This window comes from Amblyraja radiata, chromosome 6 (genome assembly GCF_010909765.2).
Source record: "Amblyraja radiata isolate CabotCenter1 chromosome 6, sAmbRad1.1.pri, whole genome shotgun sequence".
Classification (NCBI taxonomy): Eukaryota; Metazoa; Chordata; class Chondrichthyes; order Rajiformes; family Rajidae; genus Amblyraja; species Amblyraja radiata.
The window spans coordinates 45,734,505-45,761,696 of record NC_045961.1 but is presented as its reverse complement, the minus strand read 5'-3'; the positions used below and the strand labels follow the sequence as shown (position 1 = coordinate 45,761,696).

Below are 27,192 nucleotides of genomic sequence, written 5' to 3'. Positions count from 1 at the left end.
GGCCCTCCACGGACGCTGGTCGCCGTGGGGTTTCGAGAGCATTGTTAATATTGATTGCACTGTTGTATTATAATGATTGCTTGATGTTTTGTAACCATTGAACGTTTATGTACGTTTGTTACGCTCTAATATGCAATTGCTGAATAAAGCGGAAAAAGAGAGAGAGAGAGAGTCATAGTGAGAGAGTGACAGAAAAAGAGAGAGAGAGACAGAGACAGAGAGAGAGACAGATGGAGAGAGGAGGGAGGCAGTGACAGAGACAAAAGAGACACACACAAAAAAGCTAGAGAGAGAGAGAGAGAGAGAGAGAGGTGGAGAGAGAGCTTCTCTCACTAACCTCTTGAAAAGGTGCATAGATAGGAAAGGTTTAGAGGGATATTGTCCATAGGGGACTAGCTTACTGTAGATGGGGCATCATGGTTGGCATGGATGAGTTGGGCCAAAGGGCCTGTCCCTGTCCTGTATGATTCTATTCATCTATAAGGCAGAGAGCTCTATAAACATCGGGATAAACTTGGCCTCTCCATATGTTCCCTTTGTCCTAGAAATTGTTCCCTGGGCTCTTCTTGAAACTTAAAACTAACTTGTTTCCTCACATTTTCTAAGTTGCAATAAGGAGCCTGAGCCAAAACGTTAACTCTGTTTCTCTTTCCATGGATACTGTCTGTTCTGCAGTGTACCTCTGCTATTTTCTGTTTTTATTTCACATTTCCAGCATCTAGTGTTCTTTGATTTTCAGTTGCAATGTTTCATTTCCGTTAATTCCAGTAAAATACATGAAGCAGTCCTGAGGAGATCCTTTGCTAGGATGCTTAACGTGTGATGAACACAACATGGTGCATGGGAGTAAGCATAAATGAATGCCAAAATGGGATAGAAAGGAATGATCAAAAAGGACAAATATGCCTTGAAGCAATGGGCAACAACAATTCTGTATGTTATTATTAATCTGTGAATCAGTAGAATCATCAACCTGTTCTGTCAACAGAAGCAGTTTTCATCCATATCCAAATCTTAAAAATATTCCTTCAGTCTGCTATCTCTTTCTGTCCATACAGTCTACTCTTCACCAAATACATCAATTCCAACCATTTGCAGCTCCAAAACTACGGTGTGACAGTGAGAAGTTAATCATCTTAGTCTTTCGCTAGTACTGTAATTTCCTATTTTCCGCAATTTCATGTCAACGATACTTGTTGGTCTTTGCGTTCGATCTGTCTGAGATTGATTTACTCTGTTAATGTAACACACTGCCATGGGCAATTCCCTCACCTTGTCAGCCGCGCGGAAAGACTTACTCTGAAAAACTCTTTTGTTGAGCCGGAGTCCAGGGTTCCATAAGCAATCTCAGTTTGCTTCGAAAGATCTTCAGCACTTTCTATAGGTGACACCATACGCTCTACGGTTAAGAAAGCAGCAAGGTTGGCGGTGTAGGAGGAAATAATAATCAGAGTGAAGAACCACCACACACCTCCGACAATGCGTCCAGAGAGTGACCTAAATATTGAAAGAAATATACATAATTTAATAATATTCTCAACAATAAAAATGGCACAATTAATTCAATAAATTACAGCACTTTACAAGATGTCATAAATTAAGATGTGTTACATCTTCCCACACTGGAAGTATTTCAAATTCAAATCCACTTCACGGACCTTTATTTAAAATGCTCCAGTATTCGTAAGTAGCCCAAAGGTATGAAAAAAATACTTGTTTGATGGGGTGAGTGTGTTGTGCAGCTTGGCATATATATAGTAACTTCTGATTGATTGATTTGATAGAGTGTGGAAACAGGCCCTTCGGCCCAGTGAGCCCACAGCGACCATCGATCACCTGTTCACACTAGTTCTATGTTATCTCACTTTCTCACCCACTAGGGGCAATTTACAGAAGCCGATTAACCTACAAATCCGCACGTCTTTTGGATGTGGGAGGAAACCGGAGCACTCGGAGGAAATCCAGCCGCTCACAGGGAGAATGTGCAAACTTCACACAGACAGCACCTGAAGTCAGGATTGAACCCAGTTCTCTGGCGCAGTGAGCCAGCAACTCTACCAGCTGTGTACTGTCCCTGTGGAGACACACTATGCTGATTATGTGAGGCAACATTGTGAGGTCATACAATGCCATTCACTCTGATGGGAAGCTGAGCTATAAGAAACTAAACTAAACTAAGTCACAGGTACATTGCATCCAATCCCTGCGCTTTCACTATTTGACATGTAGAAAGGACAAGGGATGATACTTTACTGATTGACATTGATACCGCACAGATATCATCGAGTCCCTGTTGACCTCATCCACCTATCTACACTAATCCTACCTATTTAATTCTCCCCCATGTTCCCATCAACTCTCCCCAGATTCTACCCCTCACCTATGCGCAAGGGGTATGTTACAGAGACCAATAAACCTACCAACTGCACGTCTATGGGACGTGGGTCACAGGGAGAACGTGCAAACTCCACACAGATAGCGCCCGTGGTCAGGATTGAACCCGGGTCTCTGATGCAGCGAAGCAGAAGCCCACCAGCTATGCCACTGTGATGACCTTTAATTTCACCATGGAAACACCTTGATTTTAATTATGGGCATTTTGCTGTTTTCAAAGGAATAATATACAAAAATAAGTGGAATATAATGATAACTTATATTTGACCTAAATTCCTTTTGGGATCTGTGTTACATTTTGGAAGTATATAGATACTGTATACTACTATATACTGTATTATACTTGAAAATCAGAAGACAATGCAATTTAAACCCCACAAAGTCTACGAAGCAAATACCAAAGCACATTACAAGTCTCTGTGGTGGTTTTAATATACATGGAGATATTATTTGGTGCAAATAGCACCTGGGAAGGAAAAGTGGAAACCAGTGGAAACCAGTGGAAACCAGAGAGTAAAACCGTCTACTCTATTAAAAAGCCAAATTTTCTGTGGATTCCAAGTGTTCTGTTTGTGTTTAGACAACACCTGAAATAATGGCACCAATCTTAAAAAAAAACAGCATGCTCAAAATTAATTGATCCTCATACATCTGAAGACATTGGATTGGAATATTAACATGAATTTTCATCCAGAATTTGGTTACTATAAAAGAAAGGAGACTCTATAATAACCCACAGCACATTAACACAATTATCTCAACAAATGTGGTCCATGTATACACATAGAAAGTCACACTTAAGATATCTTAAAGCTGCAATATCCCTTACAGTAAAGATTTTTTAAAGGAACTAAATGGGGAAATCGTAAACCCAATTTTGAAAATAATTTATGTGGAATAATGTGCTAAAGGTGTCATTTTTTAACAAAATATATATTTGACTTCTTTATAAAAAGACACAAAGTGCTGTAGTAACTCAGCGGGTCAGGCAGCATCTCTGGAGAACATGGATAGGTGACGTTTCGGGTTGAGACCCATCCTCACACTGATTGATTGGGAGGGTGGGGAAGAAAGCTGGGGAAAAGGAGGGCCAGGACAGAGGGGGGGTGGGGGGGGGGGGGGGGGGGGGGGTGATAGGCAGATGTTTGGAGCAAAGGCCAGATATTAAAGCTGAAGGTATGAGACAGGATTGAAGAGTTACAAATTGCGAGGCAAGAGGGCGGAAAGTAGCAGGAGGGGAGTGGGAGAAGGAGGGGTGGGGGCGATGAGAGAAATACGTTGTAGTCAAGATATGGCACAGGGGAGGAGAGGGAGGAGGGGGAAGAAAAAGGGGGGAGGTGTGGGGGATGTTAAAAGGGGGTTACCTAAAATTGAAGAATTCAATGTTTATACCATTGGATGGACACAAAATGCTGGAGTAACTCAGCAGGTCAGGCAGCATCTCTGGAGAAAAAGGATGGGTGACGTTTCGAGTCGGGAGCCTTCTTCAAACTTGGGTCAATTGGGTTGTAAGCTACCCAAGCTGTGATTTCTTTATAAAAAAACTTTTCTTGGAGAGAATGGATAGGAAGGAACTGCTGTTGTTGGTTCTCACCAAAGATAGACACAAAATGCTGGAGTAACTCAATGGGTCAGGCAGCATCTCTGGAGAAAAGGAATAGGTGATGTTGCGGGAAGGGTCTCGACTTGAAACGTCACCTATTCTTTTTCTCCAGAGATGCTGCCTGACCCACTGAGTAACTCCAACATTTTGTGTCTTATGTCTTTCTTTGTCAGTCATGTATAGTAACTTCACATAAATTATTTGCAAGACCACCCAAACTTAACTTCAAGCAGCAAACTGGATAATATAAGTAGCTGAAACAAAGAACAGTTATCTCAGTAGACATATGTGCAGTACTTATGTCCATTGAAAGTCTCAGCTAAGTAAGTAAATAAACAGGATACTGCTGCTTTAAGATGTGACTCTCTTGACAACACAGTGTTAAAGGATTAACCCAGACAATTGGATGGTAATAATTACTGGTTACTAAAAGCTGCAAAATGAAACTGTAATGTATAAACCAAAGGACAACCACAAAAATGGAGGGAGAGAAAGGTAGAAGACAACAAAAATTGATCATACAAGAAACCAAAACATGAAGATATGGTAAATATTGATTTATTGAGACGATGAATGTACAGAGGTACAGAGGACAAAATAACAAACATTAACACATAAAATCACTGCATTGTCAGCAACATTTCCTTAAAGAAGAAGCACAAAAACATCTTACATGTCAGGCAGTTAAAACATTCCTACTGTGGGTTAAATTATATGTTGATATTTCTAGTGTGATCTTTATAATACAGTGGTTAATCTATAATACTTGGTTTTGGATTTTTCTCAACCACTGGCAATGGAAGACATTTTTACCGACACATATCATTGACTAAATTGAAGATCTTTCTTTTCCATATTGCGTTAACTGTACAATTATTATAACTGCATTCATACAGACGGACAATTAAATATTAGTATTTGACACATTTCTAAATTGATTGATATCAAGATTGTTCAGAGTTTAATTCCCTCCTACTGGTAATTTCAGCAAAATCGAAGCATGACTGTGACAAAGGTCCCACCAATACTAGACACACTGTTTTATACTCACTTATTGCTAAAATGAGCAGATGGAGAAAAAACACTTGTTGATCTTATTTTATAATATAATGGCTAACTTGTAAATTTAGAAGCATTGTTGGGAATAGCATTGTTATACATTGAAACCAATGAATTGCATATCCTCCATTCACTGTAACCAAAGACAGAGGGAACTGTGCAGAAGCCTTTTCTTCACTGAACTACTAGTAAAGAATCTTCCTCCACGGTCACTGTGGCTAGCAGAGGGAATTGCAATCAACGTCATTTCAACAGACTTATACATAAGATCAGTAAACGTACATCTGTAAAATCACCACGATCAAATTTAGGACTCTATGAAATGACAGTGAGCTAACAAATGGTGGAAGATTACAGGACTTGTGCCCTAACAATGGTCCATTGGACAGGCTGGTAACAGCTATTGTAGTTCCAAATATAGACAGACACAAAATGCTAGAGTAACTCAGCGGGATGGGCAGCATCATTGGATTAAAGGAATGGGTGATGTTTTGGGTCGAGACCCATCTTCTGATCTGAAACATCACCCATTCCTTCTATCCAGATACACTGCCTGTCCTGCTGAGTTACTCCAGCATTTCGTATCTATCTTCGGTTTAAACCAGCATCTGTAGTTATTTCCTACACATACAAGGTTCCAAATGTACTGTTCCCAAAATGCAGTCTTCCTGCAACATTGGATTGTTTTTAAATTTAGTTTAGAGATACAGCATGGAAACAGGTCCATCAGTCCATAGAGTCCACATTGACTATCAATTACATGCTAACACTAGTTCTATGTTCAAAAGTTCATGTTCCAAGAGCAGAATTAGGCTATTCGGCCCATCAAGTCTACATGCCGTTCAATCACGGCTGATCTATCTTTCCTTCTCAACCCCATTCTCCTTGTTATCCCACTTTCACATCCACTCCCTACACACTAGGGGCAATTTGCAGAAGCCAATTCACCTACAAACCTGCATGTCTTTGGAATGTGGGGGGAAGCTGGAGCACCCAGAGAAAACCCACGTGGTCGTAGGGAAAACGTACAAACTCCGCACAGACAGCATCTGTAGTCAGGATCGTACCCGGATCTCTGCCACTGTGAGGCAGCAGCTCTATCAGCTGCTCCACTGTGCCGCACTTGAGAAGATTCAGACACCTACAGCGAAGGTTGAGGTAAACATTATCGGCTCACTATGATACTGTAAGTAATATGTGTTGACAAAATGTAAATTACATCTAACAATGACTTGGCCTTGGGGAAAAAAGTTACTTCGCATTTCTACTTTTCTTCATAAGCCGTTGTTCCACAGTAATGCGGACTGAGCAAGCTACTACTTTCATGAGGTTTGATCCACTTTTAACAAACAATGGATTTCCTGGAGCCATTTACTTAAAGCTAATGCTGCTACAGAAGGGATGGACTGACATCTGAAATCTATTTTCTTTCCTTATTACAAAGCTAGCAGAGTCCATGCTTTTTGGACTATACTTATATTATACTGTGATGTAGTTGAGGTAGGTACTATCGCAACCTTTAAGAAACATCTAGACAGGTACATGGATAGGATAGGTTTAGAGGGATTTCGGCCAAACACAGGCAGGTGGGACATGTTGGTTGGTGGGTCTGTTTCTACACTGTTTGATTCTATGACTTTTGAGCAAGTCATAGAGTCGTGCAGCACAGAAACAGGCCTTTTGTCCAAACTAGTTCATGTTGACCTGGATACCCCATCTATGATAGTCCCATTTGCCTGCATTTGGTCCATATCCCTCTAAATCTTTCCTATCCACATCCGAGTGTTCTTTTAAATGCTGTTTTGTATCTGCCTCAATGTCCTCCTCTGATTAAAAAAAGATACAAGGTGCACTGCTGGTGTAATTCAACAGGTCAGGCAGCACCTCTGGAGAAAATGGATAGGTGACGTTTCGGGTCGGTATTCCTGTCTCCTCTGGCAGCTCGTTCCATACACCCACCACCCTCCGAGTGAAAAAATTGCCCCTCAGGTTCCCATTAGATCTTTCCCCTCTCACCTTAAAAGTAATTAACACAGGTTAGCATTCACAAAGCTAGAAAGAGTAAATGTTTTGTTTGTTCATTTTCATTTTCAAAGATGAAATATATGATGAGAAAAATAAAACAGAAAAGTGAGGCAGCATATGCAGTTTCAGGCACAGGACAGGTGTAAAGGTCCCGAAACATCAATATTTCTCTTTCCACAAATGCTGACTGACCTGATGATTCTTTCCACAAATTTCCGTTTTTATTTCAGATTTCCAGCATCTGCAGTTTTTATTTGATTTTTTACAGAAAACTAAAATCCATTTTAACTTTGCAACAGATTTGATCAGGACTGCAATGGCCTTGACATGTGCATGTTTCAAAGGAAACTATATTCTCCTCTCAAATCCTGAAGGTATTGATTGATACTGTCCAGAGGCAGAGCAGCAGTGTGTATGTACTTGCAGTGATCCTGGTCTAAAGGAAGAGTTGGGTGGCTGAGATGCACAACCTTATGGTTGTGGATATATGCTTAATGCAAAACCTGCTAAATTGATGCTTACAGGTAATTCGACAATCACTGCAGCGCGTCTGATTCTTACTCAATGTCCGTGGATGTTTACAAGATCTTAACCCTCCTCAGCCCCAGAACCCATTCCAACACCTCTCCAAAGTCGACAACACCTATGCCAATACCTCGCCCAAGCTAACATCGGCTCATTTCCTTTCTATTGAGCTAAAGCGGATTGAATATGCAGTTTGAATATTGAGCTACAGCGTGGAACCCATCACCCTTCAACCCACTGAGTCCCCATCAACCACCGATCACCCAAACACTAGTTCCATCCTACACACTAGGGACAATTTACAGGAGCCAATTAACCTACAAACCTGTATGTTTTTGGAGTGCGGGAGGAAGCTGGAGCACCTGGAGAAAACCCAAGTGATCACGGGGAGAATGTACAAACACTGTACAGACAGCACCCGTTGTCAGGATCAAACCAGAGTGTCTGGCACTGCAAGGCAGCGATACGGCTGTTGCACGACTGTACCACCCCAAAGTTAACTACACCCAGTCACTCAGTTTAGTTTAAATTAGTTTATTACTGATATGTGTACCGAGGTACAGTAAAAGTGTTCAAAAGGGAACTACAGATGCTGGAATATCGAAGGTACACAAAATTGCTGGGGAAACTCAGCGGGTGCACTTATTTCCTTCGCTCCATAGATGCTGCTGCACCCGCTGAGTTTCCCCAGCAATTTTGTGTACCTGAGGTACAGTAAAAGTTTTGTTTGTGTGGTATCCAGTCAGTGAAAAGAATACAATCAAGCCGTCCACAGTGCATAAATAAAGGATAAAGGTGCAACATTCAGTGCAAGGTATAACATTGGAGTTTGATAAAGTCCGATTAAAGATACATTTTAATTAAACTTCGACAAACACCTCCCTCCCCCTCCCCTCCTGTTCCCCTCCCCCACTTAAAGTTAGTTAACCAGTTCCTCAGTTCGTAACGATGCTAGTGCTAGTGCTCACAGCTATATCCAGCCAACAGTCAGTCTATCAGGGAACCTCCTTGCCTGAGGTTATCTGTTGCCGGCCCCGATTTGTACTATTTTTTAATTTTTGCTGCCAGTTTTTTCCCCCACTTTCCCAACTACAATCAGTGTGTGCAGGGTCCCTACCCGAAACCTCACCTATCCATTTTCTCCAGAGATGCTGCCTGACCTGCTGAGTTACTCCAGCATTTATTGTCTATCTTTGATCTGCAGTTCTTTTTATTTCATTCTGATTAAAGTTATTTTAAAGGTCTCCAATGAGGTAGTGGGAGGTGAGGACCTAACTCTAGTTAATGAGACGATCCTGAACTGGTTTTAAGGCAGAGGGTTGCCTGTGAGTGCAGTCCAGACCATGTTAATGAGTGGCACTGTCTGTTGACAAAAAAAGCATTGAGATGATAACCTGGATGCACTAACAGAATTTTATCACTGTATTTTAAACAATGAATAAAAGCCATCAGACTGTATGTTATGGCATTGTGTGCATGCAGCTGCCTGCTTCTCAATTTGCATTCTGAATAATCGACCCGGGATTCGTCCCTTACTTTCTGAACTGCGGAAATTTTACAAGAGGCAGGAAGTGGTTTCAAAAAAGTACATCGCAAATTAAAACGGGATGCTTAGAAGCCATTCTAACAAACACCCTTAATTCGTCAATGGTTTTGTAAATCGGTTGACAAAACACACAAGAAATTAAAATAAAGCTGGTTCTCTTCGGAAGCCAAGGTTATGAATGCCTTAACGATTTGGCTACACCACGTGATAGACTAAATTTTGATAGAGATCCGACTCCAAAGGAGCACAGATGTGCATTCAATGGAGACTAATAGAAAGATGTCTTGCAGCTGCAAGCTCTATAATGGGAGCATGGGCTGACAGCCACATACACAGCTTTGTGCATTGATTTATGAACAAATAAGTAACTGATTGTGATGTATAATCTGGAATGGACAAAATGTTTGTCTTTGTTCCTTACCTATTAAAAAATTATATTCACAATTTAAAACTTGCTAATCACACCAATCACTTACTGCAATAGTGTTAACCTTGAGAGATTTCTTTTACAGGTTAGCCTAAAAACTAGGGTCGATGATTTATTGAGTGAATGCTTCTAACATTTCCCTGGTTTTCCAGCAGAAGATAAGAAAGCAATTAACTTTGTAGGTGTAAACGTAAGGTGATTGCATGGTATTGTTTGTGGTGGTTTACATTTCCCATCTATTTTATGTTGTCTCAATCACACAGAACTGTTTTTTAAATTAATGGTAACACGGTGTAGTAATTGCCCGATGCAGTTTTTTTTTGGCAGGTTGGGGATTAAAGCATGTTCTCTAGATTCAGCTGAGAAAGCTTTTCCTCGCCTCTGATAGTGCACTCACTCTTGACCCCTTTCAGTGTAAGAAAGAAAGTATTCTACTCTCTGGTACTTGACATCCCTCATCTTACAGAAAATACACAGCAAAAACATTCTGGCATGAAATATTCGGCGCTCGAATGCTCAGCTGGCGTGAGGAAGGATAAACGCTCCTGGCGGGCAGTGAGTAGCTTACTAGAAGATGGCAGGAGAAACCATCCATTATTTACCAACTATTGAAATGAATGGGTTGGCAATCTGGCTCATTTTCCAAAAAGCACCTGCAGTGTAAGATGTAACTTACACTCAGAAATATATGGCCATTAAGGGGGTGGCCTTAGGTTTGAGCCTGACCATGGGTGCTTTCTGCACAAAGTTTGTACCTTTTCCCCGTGGCCGTGTTGGTTTTCTCCGGGTGTTCTGGTTTCCTCATTCCAAAGATGTATCAGTTTGTAGGTTAATTGGCTTTGGTAAGAATTATAAATTGTCCCTAGTGTGTAGGATGGTGTTAGTGTACATGGATCGCTGGTTGGTGCAGACCCACTGTGCCGAAAGGCCTAATTCCTCGCTGTATCTCTAAACTAAACTAAACTAAATTAAACAAAATTATTCTACGTTTTTTGAAGATATTAAATTGACATTCAATGCTAGTACACATTTTATGTACTATCAAGCTATGTTTTACAAAGGCCTTGGGAGATTTTCAGCCTTCACCACAGACTATAATTTAAAGTTTCAAAATAATTTTCAAAATAACTTTAACACCAATAGGTGTCTGGTTTAGAAAAATACTAGAGCAGGAATTTGTAAATATAGGCTAAATATACAAACTTCAGCAACTGCTGCGATGTTTCAGTTTCCTAAAAATAAATTAAACTTGCAAATACCATTTTTCCGAACTTCTCAAAATGTCCTCAATATGTTTATACAAGCGTGTTATCATAAAATAGATATAATACATTGCAGATCCAGCATTTTCTTAACAGGATTGAAAATCAATTGCTTTATCCTAAACAACTTCCAATTTAAAAATAATTCTGTATTCATGAAAAACTAATGTGCTAGGTTTGATTACCGATACTCATTCAGGCCTGTGAACTAAACAATAAAGTCACTTCCAAATCTGATGCAAGACAGAGACCTAAGGAACCGCAGTCACAGTAATATTAAAGCAAACACAAAGTGCTGGAGTAATTCAGTAGGTCAGGCAGCATCAGTGGAGCGAGTAGATGGACGATGTTTTGGGTCAGGTCCCTTTTTTGTAAGGGGTAAAAAAGGTGGTGACGGGACAAAGCCTGGCAAGTGATAGGTGGTTGGTAACCAGACCAGCACAGGAGGAAGCCAGCTTGCACATTATGTATCTGTCAGCCAGAGATGCTGCATGTCCTGCTGAGTTACTCCGGCATTTTGTGTCTATCTTCGGTTTAAACTAACATCTGCAGTTCCTTCCTAGCCATGGATACTATCCTGGTTTATCTCCTTCCTAGTTCTTGGTTCACAGTCTTGTGGCTATGTCTCTTCAAATGCTCATCTAGATACTTGATCATTTGGGTTAGGGTTCCTGCCTCAACCACTCCTATGGACAGTGAGTTCCACAGCATCACAAACTGTCTAATTAATCTTTTTAATTTAATTCTGCTCTAATCCTTTAACCAATTAATCTAAGTCAACATCTTCCAATTACTATCCCTTTTGCTGACGATAATGGGTCCAGCATGTTAGCTATCCAGGAAACATTATCATTTGACCCATCTCAATTAAAATCTCTCCTGTTTCTTTTTGCTCCAAAGAAAACATCTATAGGCTAGCTGATCGCTCCTTGTAATGATATTTCTGCTGAGTGAATAATTCCCCATATTCTCCTCTATAATGTCTCTAGTGCAATACCCTACCATGGCAAAAGATTCTATGTATCCTATTTAAGCATCTTATAACTTTACCTGTATCTATTGGGTTACCCCTCAGCCTCCACTGGTCGGGGGAAAACAATCACAGGCTTTCCAAACTCTCCCCTTAACCAAAGTCATCGAATGTTATTTTTTTTACTTGTTTTTACTTGTATTTTTAATGTTGCTGTTTTTACCCGCATTTTTAAAAAACTATTCGTACTGTTTTATCAGGAACTGGATTGTTTTTTATCATTTTTTAAAATGTTATGCGTGAAATGTTTAAGTTTTTATGTGCGATGCTCCGGTATTCCCTGGGAAACGTCTTCTCATTTTGCACTGTACAACTGTTGCTTAGCAAGATGACAATAAAGGATGATAATGATAATGGTAATAATGAAAGCAGGCAAAATTCTGATGAGTCCCTTCTGCACTTTCTTCAATGCAGCCACATAGTTGACGATCCGATGTTTAGTTTAGTTCAATTTATTGTCACGTGTACTGAGGTACAGTGAAAAGCTTTTTTGTTGCATGCTAACCAGTCAGAAGGAAGATTATACATGATTACAATCGAGCCATCCACAGTGTACAGATACATGATAAAGGGAATAACATGTAATGCAAGACAAAGTCCAGTAAAGACCGATTGAAGATAGTTGAGGGTCGATCAGTGTTACCCCTTTCGGGGAACTTTAGACTTTAGATACAATGTGGAAACAGGCCCTTCGGTCCACCATGTCCGGGCCAATCGGCGATCACCCGGACATTTGCACTACCCTACACACTAGGGACAAACTACAATTTATAGAAGCCAATTAACCTACAAAACTGTGCGTCTTTAGAGTGTGGGAGGAAACCGGAGCACCCAGAGAAAACCCACTTGGTCACGAGGAGAACGTACAAACTGTACACGGACAGTAGGAGCGGGAATAGATCAGTCAGCCCCCGAAGCATTTTCTGTCATTTAATATGATCGTGGCTGATCTGATTGTAACCTTAGGTCTCCGTTCCCATCTACCCGTGCTAACCTATCGCCCCTTGCTTATCCATCTGCTTCTGCCTTAATAATATTCACAGACTGTTTCCACAACACTCTGAGAGAAAAGAGATTCCCTCATCTGTCTCAAAGGGATGACTCCTTATTTTTATACATGACCTCTAGTTTTTTTTTACACATACCATCTCCACATCTCTCTTTCTAGATTGAACACGGGTCTCTGTCGTATGAGGCAGCAGCTCTACTGTTGTGCCACTGTGCTGCCCCTCTTAACAAATGCTGCCCTATTTAGATCCTTGCACTAAGGCAAACCCAGTCAATATTGGAAAAGTTAAAATCCCCCACTAGTATAACCCCTTCTGCTCCTGCACCTGCATCTGTTCCTCGAATAGTGTCATTGGCATGCAGTGTTTTTGGATAGGTATATGGATATGCAGGGAATGGCACGAAATGGGTTATGTGATTAGTAACTATAGTCTCCAAGAGGTAGTTTGTGATTAGTACTGGTGTCAGGGATTATGAGGAGAAGGCAGGACAATGGGGTTGAGAGGGAAAGATAAATCAGCCATTATTGAATGGCAGAGTAGATTTGATGGTGCAAATGGCCTGATTCTGCTGCTGGAACCTTTGAACATGTGCAGGCAGATAAGAGTTGTTCTCGGTATCATGTTCGGCCCAGATACTATGGGCCGAAGGGCCTGTTCTTGTGCTGTACTATTCAATTTTCTAATTCCGGGGGGGGATGTAACCCCAGCAGCATCATTATCACAGCCTTATTCCTAAATTCCACCAATAAGTCCGCCTCGGAAAATCCCTCCGGGATATCCTCTCCAAGTACTTCCATAAGTGGTGCGAATCCTCCTCCTCTTCGCAACCCCCTCCAGCATGTCTGAAATTACTATAGCCTGAATTTCCCAGTTCCGATCCGTGCTCGAAGCTCATCTGACCTGCCTCTTTTTCTCTGTGCATTAAAGTAAATGCAGTGGAGCCTGCCAGTCGTCCCATTCTCCCTAACCCACCTCTGTCCATTATGCCCACTGGACTTGCTTGATTTATCCTCCATATTTTTCTCCACTCAAGCTGTGTTGCCACTATGTTTCCCAATGCCACTGCCCACCCACCCCCTCCACCAAATCAGTTCAACCCTCCCGGTAACGTGAGCACACAATGAGTAGAGTGAAGGAACTTGTTTTTTATACAACACATTCAATTCTGAGCTTATTCTTGAAGTGCATAGTACAAAAGGTACAGCCCAGGGACAGGCCCTTCAGCCCACAATGTCTGTGCCGAACATGACGCAGAGTTAAACTAATTTTCTCTGACCGCATGTGATCTTTATCCCTCCATTCCCCACCCACACGGTCACGTGGAGAACGTACAAACTCCGTACAGCCAGCATCCGTAGTCAGGATCGAACCCGGGTCTCTGGCGCTGTAAGACAGCAACTCTACCGCTGAGCCAGTGGTGGAGAAAATAGGAGGGTCAGAATTCAGTTGTCAGTTCAGCCTTCCTTAGCTGATCTCAAAACTGCACGATAGATTGCCTTTTAATGAGAATGTGTAGGAATGAACTACAGATGCTGGTTTACACTGAAGACACTGGTTTACACTGGTTTACACTACGCCCGAACCTCTAGACTCAGGAACAGTTTTATCCCAAGAGCTATAGCGGCTCTGAACCGGCCCTAATGAGTGCCCCCCCACCCACCCCCTTTGGACAGTCTCCCTCAGATGGTCACGTCAATCAATTCAGCTTGTTTATTTATGTATTGTATTTATTTACCTTTCTTGTACATCAGTGGAGCTGCACACTAAATCTCATTGCACTGACGTGCAATGACAATAAAAGATATATTATTATTATTATTATAGATAGACACAAAAAGCTGGAGTAATTCAGTGGGTCAGGCAGCATCTCTGGCGAAAAGGTATAAGTAACATTTCGGATCAAGACCCTTCTTCAGACAGAGTCAGGGGAGAGGGAAACTAGAGGTATGAAAAGGTACAGACAACAAAAGAATGAAAGGTATGAAACGAACAAAGCCAGGTCAGCAAGGATGATCAAGGAAAGGTAGAGCCTATAATGGTCCATTGTTGGTTGTGGAAGAGGTGATAACGAGTTGGTGCGAACAGTGAAACTAAGCAGGATGACAGTGAAACTAGTAGGATGACTAGAGTGGGGGAGGAACGCGTAATATTCAGCACAAGTCACTGGACTGATGCCTCACTGTTCCCGCTGCCACACCTCATCCTTACCAAAGTCCTAAACAGCTGCAATAGTACAATGAATCTCAACTCTAACATATAAGGTGCAGCGTTCTCATGAGGCAGATTTGCAGTGCATAGCTTCTATCTCCCAGCTATTATCTGTCCAATCTCACTTCCTTTTGGAAGAGTGTACAAACCCTGCAGTATCATAGGATTTATGAATCATGGTTTTACCTTAAAAAAGAGGTGCTGACATATATAATCCTAAATTAATTGTCAGATGGCATTGCCGATTAACCAAACACATGCTTTTAATTGATGTGGACTATGGCACTGATGGATGACTGGAATAAAATGATATAAGAGGCTATTCCGCTCATCCCTCCCCTGAGAACGGTGATTCATTGCTGCAGCTTCTGTTATTACTGCGGTAACCCTGGGGTTTTTGCCTCTGTAGCAGTAAAGGCAGGACTATTCCAGGTATTAATCACTCTTAGTCCTTTATCTTTCTCTATCTCTTTCCCTTTATCCTGCAGCTGCCATTCAACGTGAAGTCAGAATTTGAGATTAATCTTTTTCATTCCATCCATTAGTTTCCCTTGTACATTGACTTTCATCAATGAAAGCCTCTAAACTTACCTTTTAGGTTCTTTAGTGCTGGCATTAGCCTGGCAGCCTGTTCTCGAACTATTTCTGGGGAATGGATTTATTTTTTCAGTGTTCACCTGTAACTGTACTCTTGTGAATGAGGCTGAATCAAAGTAGTGATCTGCTCTGGCGTATATAATATTCCGTATTATTGATTACTACTTTAGAGATACAGGCCCTTCGGCCCAACAGGTGGGGACCTGATACCGACCAGCGATCACTCCGCACACTAGCGCTATCCTATATTCACTAGGACTATTTACAATTAACAGATAATATACTCACTAGTACAATTAACAGCTAATATACTCACTAGATAATAGATAATATACTCACTAGGGACTATTTACAATTAACAGAAGTCTACAAACCTGCACGTCTTTGGAGTGTGGGAGGAAACTGGAGCACCCGATGAAAACCCATGTGATCACAGGGAGAATGTACAAACTCCGCATGGACAGCACCCATGGTCAGGATCGAACTCGGGTCTCTGGCACTGTAAGGCAGCAACTCTATCACTGTGCCACTGTGCCATCCTTGTCATGAGCATCTTAAATGGTGGAGCAGGTTCAAAGGGCCAAATGGCCTTTGCTGCTCCGTTTCCAAATTCCCATGTTATTGATTTGAAACATGAGTTCTGTTTCTCTCTTTAGAAATTCTGCCTGTCCTGCTGAGTTATTTCAATGTTATTTTATTTCAACCGGAAAACATACTGCTGGTGGAATCAGTGAGTTGAGCAACATCTGCTGACAGATGCTGCATGACCTGCTGAGTTCCTCCAGCGGTTTGCTTTTCGCTCCAGATTCCAGCAACCTTGTCTATTTTTACTTTACATATTATTCCTATTAACTTCCATATATTATGTAGGCAACCCACAGTCAAAACAGCGTCAATAAAATGGAGACCTAAGAAATTGCAAGTGCTGGAATATTGAGAAAAACACAAAGGAGGAACTTAACGGGTCAGGCAGCATTTGTGGTGGGAATGGGCAGGAGGTGGTGCGGGTTAGAACCATTCCTCAGACTGCAGAAGTCCGAAGAAGTGTCCCGACCACAAAACGTAACCTGTCCATTCCCTCCGTTGATGTAGAGTTCCTCCACCATTTTGTTTTTGACCATCATAAATAAAGGGTTGATCTTCATTGTTGATTCTTCTGTCTTATTCATTTCCCTTTCACACCAACATCGATTAATTGGAATCTATATCTGAACGCACAAATCCAGCCAGTTGAGTTGAAGGAACATGAGTCTGGTTGTACAAAACAGAATGGTGTCATAGAAACCAGAAGCTTTTTGACATATCTGAACCGTAAGTCTGAAATTTGTTCCTTCTAAATACAATCGATGAAATTCCTGAGACCTTGATTCAATTTTACAATCTGTACACTGGTCAGCATGAATACATACAACAGTACAGCACAAGAACAGGCTCTTCAACCCACAATATCTGTGTCAAACATGAGGCCAAGATGAACTAATCTCATCTGTCTGCGCATGATCCATATCCCTCCATTCCCTGCATATCCACATGCCCGTCGAAACCCCCCCTAAATGCCATATTCGTAGCTGTCTCCACCACCACCCTTGGCAGTGCATTCGATGCACCTACCACTCTACGTAAAAAAACATGTTCTGCACATCTCCTTTAAACTTTGTGTAGGAAGGAACTGCAGATGGTGGTTTACACCGAAGAAATAAACAAAATGCTGGAGTAACTCAGCGGATCAGCAGCATCTCTGGAGAAAAGGAAGAAGTGGTTTTGGGTCGAGACCCTTCGTCAGACTTCAGAAATAGTCTGAAGAACAGTCTTGACCCGAAACATCACCTACAGTATTCCTTTTCTCCTGAGATGCTACTCAGTCTGTCTTCCTTTAAATGTTGCCCCTATATATATCCTCTAGTCTTTGAATACAATAATCCCTCTGTGGCCCTTGCCCATAGCTTTGGAACCATCCTCTCACAAATGCATCATTGTCTATATCTTTATTAGTCTTAGAATAGTTGCCATCTACATTATTTTGTGTATACTCCGCACATTCGGAAACAGTACATTTTTCACTGGGACCTATTTTGTTATATCATTTTACAGCTCTATAATTTTTTTATTAACATTGAAAAGGATAAATTTTCTTTGTAAAAATATATCAATACATTTAGTAGATTTCACTGGGAGTTAATGTGAATTCTGCCTCCATCAAAATATGTGTAGTTACAGTGTAACAAGATTACATATGCCATTTCTATTATAAATGCCGCTATAGAAAATCATAATGGAAAATGTTGATAGAAATGTCTATTCAAAGGTAAACATTTTATATATATTAGAGAACTGTATTGACATATAGTCCAAAGTGAGCACTTTCTTTCCTGAGAAATGAAAAGTTACTCAACAAAATACTTTGTTATTAGGGTTCAATTTAGATTTTTTTCTGTTTCAGATAAGGGTGCATATGGGAAAACAATGGAATTTTATATACACCTGGACGATTGACCGTAAAATAAGGTATGCAGCAAACACACGGTAGTCCTCCAAGGGGACAAGATCAGCATAACTTTATGCATTTTACGGTCTACTCATGGTGTATATAAGTTACGTGCAGAAATCCGTAAATTATAATTTCAAGGTCATTCGCACATTTCACTTATCTATGAATATAAAAAGCGCAATCATTTTTTTCTTGGATCCTTACCGTTTGTGGAAGCATTCAAATGAATTTTAGAAAGGGTATGCTTATATTGAGGCTAGAAAAGGTAATGTATATGCACCATGGCATCAGGCTTGACCATAAAATGCACAAGGTTAATAGATAAGTGACCAACCTTGGCGAAATATCGCATCCTTGCTGCATAAAGGCACCCAGTGAAAACCAAAGACTGTTAAAAATGCCAAACTCATTGGGAGGTTGGTCACTCGACGCTTCATCTTGTCCATCTTCCGGTTCTTCCGTGTGCCACTCGTACGGGCTGAACCTGCTGACCAGGAAGAGGACCACGCTGACTCCGATGTAGGCGAAGACGATGCACATCCAAATCTCGTACGCCAGCGGGTCAAGGAAGGAGAAGACGCCGGGCTTGGACTTCTGGGGCTTCTTGATCATGATGGAAATGCCCAGGCTCATAAAGGGCTTGGAGAAGTCAATCACCTCCTCGCGTACTAACGTGATGGTCAGTGGTGCCACACCGATCTGTGCTCTCTGTGGAACGGGAGAAAATTCCTGTTTTAAACACATGCGTGAAAGTACACAAGTGGTAGATGACACATTTGAAGTCAACCCTCAGAAGACAGCCTCCAATCTCCAAAGATGCAGTAACTTTTTCTGCTTTCTTTAATATTATGGCAATAAATATCTAAAGTATTTAAATATTTAGATTCCCAATTTAAAAAACAGGGCGGCACAGTGGTAAAGCGGTGGAGTTGCTGCCTCACAGCGCCAGAGACCGGGTTCGATCCTGACGATGGGTGCTGCATGTGTGGAGTTTCTACATTCTCCCTGTGTCCATGTGGACCTCTTCCGGGTGCTCCGGTTTCCTCCCACGCTCCAAAGATGTACAGGTTTGTAGATTAATTGGCTTTGGTGAAAATTGTAAATTGTCCATAGTGTGTAGAATAGTGTTAATGCATGGGATCGATGATCAGTATGGACTCGGTGGGCCAAAGGGCCTGTTTTCGCGCTGTATTTATAAAGTCTAAAGTGTAAGTGAAATACACCACATAACAATGACTTTTCATTATTAATCTTGTAGCCTCACACCAATGTTGGTGCATTTTTGCTAAATTTCAGTAATCACAAAAAAAGTGATTACACTTTCCTTTGTGATTATTCAAGAAAGCATTTCATCAGATGCAGCTAAAGGAAAGGCACTCGTATGAACTTATATTTGTAAACCCAGGTTAGCACTCAAAAGCACAGAGAGGAAGGCAATAAATAGCTCTGTGTTGTGACATACGAACATCGTATTAAATCTTGATCAATATATTCTACATTAAGCTGATTGGAACCTGATGGTAGCCCAGTGTAAACGTAGACAGAATACTTGAAACAAAAAAGGACAGAGCGCTGCAGTAACTCAATAGGTCAGGCAGCATCTCTGGAGAATATGGATACATGACATTTTAGGTCGGGACTCTCCGTCACTGAAAACAATGCAGGAGGGCTGGTTGAATGGCTGAGTTTCCACATTGCCACCATCAGTGTCCCTGGATCCTTATTCTTGAGTCAAAAGTTGCTGAATAACTTAAACAATACCAAGCCTCAGAAAACAGAATTAGCTACTGTTAATTGGTAACCACCAACTAAAGCATGGTCCTCACCTACCGGCTACCTCATTGGAGATCCCTCTTGTTATCACACCTTCCCCAGCCAACAATGGACCTTTATGGGCTTCACCTCAGATCATCTCTCGATTTCTTCAGGCCTTTTCTCGCCTCCAGTTTATTCTGCCCTCCACACCTATTTTAAGTCTGAAGAAGGGTTCTGACCCAAAATATCGACTACTCCTTTTATCACTGACCCTGCCTGACCCGCTGAGTTACTCCAGCATTTTGTGTCCACCTCCGACGTAAACCAGCATCTGCAGTTCCTTCCTACACATCCTACTTCCTGAGAAGATCACAGAGATTCGGTATGTCAAAGAGGATTCTCCTGAAATTCTACAGGTGCACAGTGGAGAGCATACTGACTGGTTGCATCATGGACTGGTTCGGCAACTTGAACGTCCAGGAGCGGAAAAGAATGCAAAAAGTTGTGACCACTGCCCAGTCCATCACCGGCTTTGACCTCCCCACCATCGAAGGGATCTATCGAAGTCACTGCCTGAAAAAGGCAGCCAACTTCATCAAAGACCCACACCATCCTGGCCACTCACTCATTTCACCATTGCCATTGGGAAGAAGGTACAGGAGCCTGAAAACTGTAACGTCCAGGTTCAGGAACAGCTTCTTCCCTACATTTATTAAATATGACAACAAATAAGCTCTGAACTACAACAAACTATTATTATTATTGCACTATATTTGTTTATTTATTGAATATGTGTGCATGTGTATATACACATACAGAACTTTTTTTTTCTTTTTCCCGTTATATACTATATATATATATTCTGTTGTGCTGCAGCAAGTAAGAACTTCATTGTCCTATCTGGGACATATGACAATAAAACACTCTTGACTCTTGCCTAACCAATTTTTATGATGAGTGAGATTAACCTTGGAGCCAGTATTGTCAAAAATGGAGGAGAGAGGTCTTCACTCAGCACCGGTACAGGGCTATTCTCTCCTCTCTCATCAGGCAAAAGGTACAGAACTGTGGAAACACACACCTCCAGAATCACGGACAGTCTCTTCCCAACTGTTATCAGGTAACTGAACCACCCTATCAACAACTAGAGAGTGGTCCTGAGCTACCACCTACCTCATTGGAGACCCTCGGACTATCCTTAATTGGATTTTACTGGACTTTATTTTGCACTAAATGGTATTCTATTTATCCTGTATCTGTACACAGTGGGGAGATTGATTCTAATCATGCATAGTCTTTCCGCTGACCTCAGAGCATGCAACAAAAAAATGTTTCATTGTACCTTGGTACATGTGACAATAAACTAAACCAAACTAAATTGAACTAGACTAAAATTGGTGGCATTTGGTTGTATAGTCTGTTCTATAGTCTTTGTAGATGTACAGTTTATTCGCTGACGTTACTGCCACAAAAAAGCTTTTCACTGTACCTCGGTCGGTACACGTGACAGAAATAACCTAAACTAAACTAAAAGATCTCAAGCCATCAAAGTATGATTAGCATGGATAAAAACTAGCTATATATTGTGTGAAGCACAGAAGATGCGCAGCAAGCACAAATGTAAATGCACAGCAATAATGATGATGCCAGCTCAGCCAGGCTATTTTCCACTAGGAGGGAGCTGTCGATTTGTTTAATGCAAACAAATTGGGGTCAGATGGCACTCTCCAGTACCTCTGCAGGGTTGAATCAATACTAATGGATAGAGAGTTTTGAAACAAGGTCGTCAGAATATCCTCTTGGTTGATAAATCATGCACGGTATTGGGATTACACAGGCAAAGGATAAACATCTCACCATTGCTTTAGTCAATAAATGTGCCACTGTATGAGTCATACAGCATGGAAACAGTCCCTTCGCACCAACTTGCCCTCGCCAACCAACATGCCCCGTCTACATTAGTCCCACCTGCCTGCGTTGGGCCCATATCCCTCTAAACCTAACCTATCCATTTACCCTTCTAAATGTTTCTTAAGCGTTGTGATCGTACCTTCCTCAACTACCTCCTCCGGCAGCTCGTTCCACTCGCCCACCACAACCTTGTGTAAAATAGGTACCCCTCGGGTTCCTATTAAAATTCCCCCCTCCCCTCATCTTAATCCTATGTCTTCTGGTTCTCTATTCCCCTATTCTGGGCAAAAGACTGTGCATCTAACTGATCTATTCCTCTCATGATTTTGTACACCTCTATAAGATCACCCTTCATCCTCCTGTGCTCCAAGGAATAAAGTCCTAGCCGGCCCAAGCTCTCCCTGCAGCTCAGGCCCTTGAGTCCTGGCAACATCCTCTCTGCACGCTTCCCAACTAGGCACCATGTTTCCTAACTATGGTACTAAACTATACTGAATCTCCTGGATAGGACCTCATACTCCACCTGGGTAGCTTACAACTCCAACAGTATGAAGATTGATGTCTCCATTTCTGGTAACCTCTGCAACCCCCTCCACAAATCACCTCCCTTTCTCCCCCATCTCCAACCCCTCTCTTCCTCCCCCTTAACATCCCTGTATCCCATCTGGACTACCACCAACTTCTTCTCTCCATTACCCCCTCCCCCGCTACTTTGCTCCCTCTGGCTTCACTATCTGCAATTTTTCAATCCCAAGTCACAACTTTTGTTCTTATCTCTGGCCTTTTTTCCCAATCACCTGCCTCTCGAAGACCCCCCTCGCCTGCGTCCACCTGTTACATGCCACAGTTTACCCTGCCTCTTTTCTCTTCCAGCTTACTATTACGCCACCCTACAATCAGTCTGAAGAAGGGTCCAGACCCGAATCGTTATCTGTTATCAATGTTTGATATTTTCGATAATCTATTATCGATAAACAGAAACTTAACCCTGGTACCCCCTCCCCTCCTCCCCAACCAACACTTCACACCTACTCACAACCTGACTCCAGATTGGATAGACTGGAACCTTTCCCCACCCACTCCTCTCCAACTACCACTTCACACCTACTTACCGACTGACTCCAGTCTGCAAAGACTGGGCCATTGTCCACTACCTACCCCCCCCCCTTGCTGCCTAACATCAGTCTGGCCACTTCTCCATCACTAACAATAGAAATTGAGGAGGTGGAGAGGCCATTCAGAAGACATAAAAGCCGGAAATCTCCAGGACCGGACAATGTTTCCTCCTTTACCCTCAAGCTCTGTGCCGAACAACTGCCACCAGTCTACACAGACATTTTCAACCAGTCCCTGCAAACCTATACTGTCCCTGCCTGCTTCAAAGTCTCCACTATTGTCCCTGTACCTAACAAGACAAGGATTACTGGTTTTAATGTCTACAGGCCTGTCGCACTGATCTCTGTAGTCATGAAGACCATTGAAAGACTTGTGCTGGCCAAGCTGAAAAATATTACTGCTGGTCCCCTTGCAACCTGCATATCGGGCCAATAGATCGGTGGATGATGCAGTCAACCTAGGCCTGCACTTCATCCTCCAGCACCTAGACCACCAGGGGACCAATACAAGGATTTTGTTTGTGGATTTTAGCTCTGCATTCAACACCATTGTGCCAGAGCTAGTACACCGCAAACTCTCCCAGTTGACTGTGCCTGAACTCCTCTGTCAGTGGATCACCAGCTTCCTGACAGACAGGAAGAAGCATGTGAGGCTGGGAAAGCACATCTCGGACCCGCAAACTCTCAGCATAGGAGCACCGCAAGGCTGCGTACTCTCTCCTCTCCTTTACTCTCTCTACACCAACGACTGCACCTCCACAGACACCTCTGTCAAGCTTCTCAAGTTTGCAGATGACACAACCCTGATTGGGCTGATCCAGGATAGGGAGGAATCTGCCTACAGACAGGAAGTGACACAGCTGGCATCCTGGTGCCATCGCAACAACCTGGAGTTAAATGCTCTTAAGGCAGTGGAATTGATAGTAGACTTTAGGAGAACTCCCCCTCCCTCCCCCCACTCACCATTAACAACACCACAGTCACATCCGTGGAGTCTTTTAAGTTCCTTGGAACCATCATACTTCCTGCGGCAGCTGAGAAAACACAATCTGCCACAGGCAATGATGGTCCAATTCTATACTGATATCGTATAGTCCTCACCTTCTCAATCATGGTCTGGTTTGGCTCAGCCACCAAGCACGACATCCGGAGGCTGCAGCGAATCGTCCAATGTTGGCTGCAACCTTCCCCCCATTGCCGAACTGTACACTGCAAGGGCCAGGAAGCGAGCAGGTAAGATCATCTCTGACCCCTTTCACCCTGGCCACCAGGCACGTGCCGTCAGGATAGGCAAGGTATGCACTGCCTACCCTGACAAAAATAATAAAATGGGAATTATTAAATATAAATAGTAAAGGCATGAGAGAATAATGACTACCTAAGAGATCGATCTTAGGTAGGCATAATTATCCATGCCTTTCATCCGCAGTACATGTAACATGCAAAGGTCTGTGCAGCAGTCGTGCCGTTGACGCTGCTTCAAGCCGTCAATTTCCAGGGTACTGAAGGCAGCTGAAATTCTGCATTTGCAGTACAGCGCATGCGCAACGCAAGTTTCTTGGTGGGTTTTTCAAACATAGATTGCCATTATCTTAAGAAACAAAGAGAGAAGAATGGAGTTCATGTACAAATTATGTGGTAAGCAAATTTCTTGGTGTTATATGTTTTTAAATACCGTATTTCCCGGCAATTAAGATTTTTTTTTACCCAAAAATAAGGCATGAAAATTTACATGTGTCTTTGGAAGCTGAAGTTGGAAGGTTGTTAGCCAAGAAAGATAGACTTGGCTATCCCTCAGTACAGCAACATCAAGAACAATGTTGCTGTACTGAGGGATAGCCAAGTCTATCCCTCATTGCTGGCAGCTGATGGGAAGTGGCTGCAAAAGGACAACGCCGCAGGGGGGGGGGGAAGAGTTCCTTTCACAGCATGTGGGGAGTCTGGCCCAGGGTAAAGTTGCGGGGAGGGCAGGTGCGTTGAGAGGGCAGGAGCCAGGGGGAGAAGTAGCTCGGGTGGCTGCGGAACCGACCGTCCCCCGCTCATCTCTGGCAGTGCTCTCCGTCTGAAAACCCCTCTCCTGCCGGTCTCGCTGGTCTCACTCATGTCAGCCGCTTCCCGCAAATCCTTAAATTTTGACAGTGCGATCAAGGGACCAATTGAGGTTACTCAGCTGTCGGAATTTAAGGATTTGCAGGAAGCGGCTGACAAGAGAGAAGCCGGCGAGCGGCAGGTGAGAGATGTTCAGATGGAGAGCACTGTCACAGGTGAGCGGGCCGGCAGAAGGCACTGAGGTGACGTCCAGTTCCGCTGTTTAGTCCTGCGGCCGCTCGCAGCCACCCGAGCTGCTTCCCTCCCCGGCCACAATGCGGTGGCTCCGCGCCCGGAGCGCTGCGGCAGCGGTGAGTGAGTGAGTTACTGGCATGATCACCGACCCCCTTCTTCTCAATGCTCCTGCCCTCCCCACAACTTTACACCTGGCCAGACTCCCCACACGCTGTGGAAGGAACTCTCCCCCCAATTGGTCCCTTGAACAAGTATTGTCATTCAATAAGATCACAACAGATTCAACTTGTCCTGGTGTGCTCCCGTTTTTCCCACCATCTCTCCACCTGCCGTCACCCTCCACCCCCCACCCATTCAGTAATTCAGAATGAATGAGATGTGGAAGCCTTGGGCAAATTGCTTTCTTCATTTTTATTTTTTTGAGCGTGAAAAATTCTATGTCCCACCAGCCTTCTTTCAAAATTTATCAAACTGGGAGTGCGTTTTCATTGCCGGGAAATACGGTACTTTATTAAGAGATTTGGCTTTTGAAGACTTTATAAAAGTCGACTGACAGCTTACGGAGAGAACAATCTGCACATGCGCGGTTTAAGATTTATTAAAAGCCGACTGACTGCCTACCCTGAGTAATTACTCACGGCATGTGCCTGCTGGCCACATACTCTTTGAAGCACTTCCCTCTGGAAGGCGACTCCGCCACAGCCAGACATAAAAAGAGCTTTTTTTCCACGAGTAGTAGCTCCACTCAATAACCAAAAGACTCTAGCCTCATTTTGCTCTGGTATTTTATTTCATTCACATGTTTAAACTGTAATGTTTATTATTATGTTTAATGTTTTATGTGTCATTGTTAATTGTTACTGTATGTCGTGTTGTTACATGCGAGCGAAGCACCAAGGCAAATTCCGTATATGTGAACATACTTGGCCAATAAACTAATTAATTCATTAATTCTCCAGAGGTGCTGCCTGACCTGCTGAGTTACTCCAGCACTCTGTGTCTTACTGCAATAGTAAGAGTCATTGTGAAAATAAATATACGTTTGCGTCACGTGCCTGATTTCATTCCTTGATGTAGTTTCTACAGAAGGATCATTGGCTTTCCTGTATCAGGAATCTGATTACTAACTACTGAGGTTTTCTTTGATGGTGTCCGGAAATCTGCTCTGCTGGACTGGTGTGCAGTGTGACAGCTTTCAGCGGGAGCACGTTAAGAGGTTAAAGCAGTGCGACTGTTTCCATTGCAGAGCGGAGATAATCAATGCAGCAAGCTGAATGCTTCTTGAGAGCATTTCTAAAAATCTCCTTCAGATACGCAATGGATTTATGAAGGGCATTGCTGAATACACACATCCAGCTCATTACTCCTGCACTAACTGTAGATATGCTGTTCATTGGTCTCACACACTGATCTTTAAGGCGGAATTTATCCCAGAGATAATTTAAAAATATTCTGATGATTTATGAACCAATTAGTTTATATAAATAGTTTGTTTGTTTTTGTGTGTATATATATACGCGCACACACACACACACACACACACACACACACACACACACACACACACACACACACACACACACACACACACACACACACACACACACATATATAATACATGAAAAATAGTTGTGTGTGTTTGTGTGTGTGTGTGTGTGTATATATATATATATATATAAAATATATATACCCACACACACAATATATACAATATAAACAATATAATTTAACTAAAATGTTCAGTATCTATATGTATATAAGTATATATTAATATATATATATACACACACACACACACACACACACTTATATATATATATAACTTTTTGGTTTATTATATTGATTATATTGTTTATAGAGTACGATGTTTACATATTCTGTTGTGCTGCTGTAAGTAAGAATTTCATTGTTCTGTCTAGGACATATGACAATAAAACACTCTTGACTCTTAACC

At 42.2% G+C, this 27,192-nt stretch overlaps 1 protein-coding gene across 4 annotated transcripts in view; it reads right to left on the bottom strand.

The window, feature by feature from the left end:
* Positions 1–27,192, bottom strand: part of gria4 (glutamate ionotropic receptor AMPA type subunit 4) — a 186,987-nt gene that overhangs the window by 11,109 nt on the left and 148,686 nt on the right. For all 4 annotated transcript variants that reach the window (XM_033022671.1, XM_033022672.1, XM_033022673.1 and 1 more), the window contains exons 11-12: positions 18,509–18,882; positions 1,299–1,497 (exon numbers count right to left, since the gene is read on the bottom strand). In XM_033022671.1, coding sequence (XP_032878562.1) covers positions 1,299–1,497; positions 18,509–18,882 — 573 coding nt within the window. The remainder of the gene's footprint in view (positions 1–1,298; positions 1,498–18,508; positions 18,883–27,192) is intronic.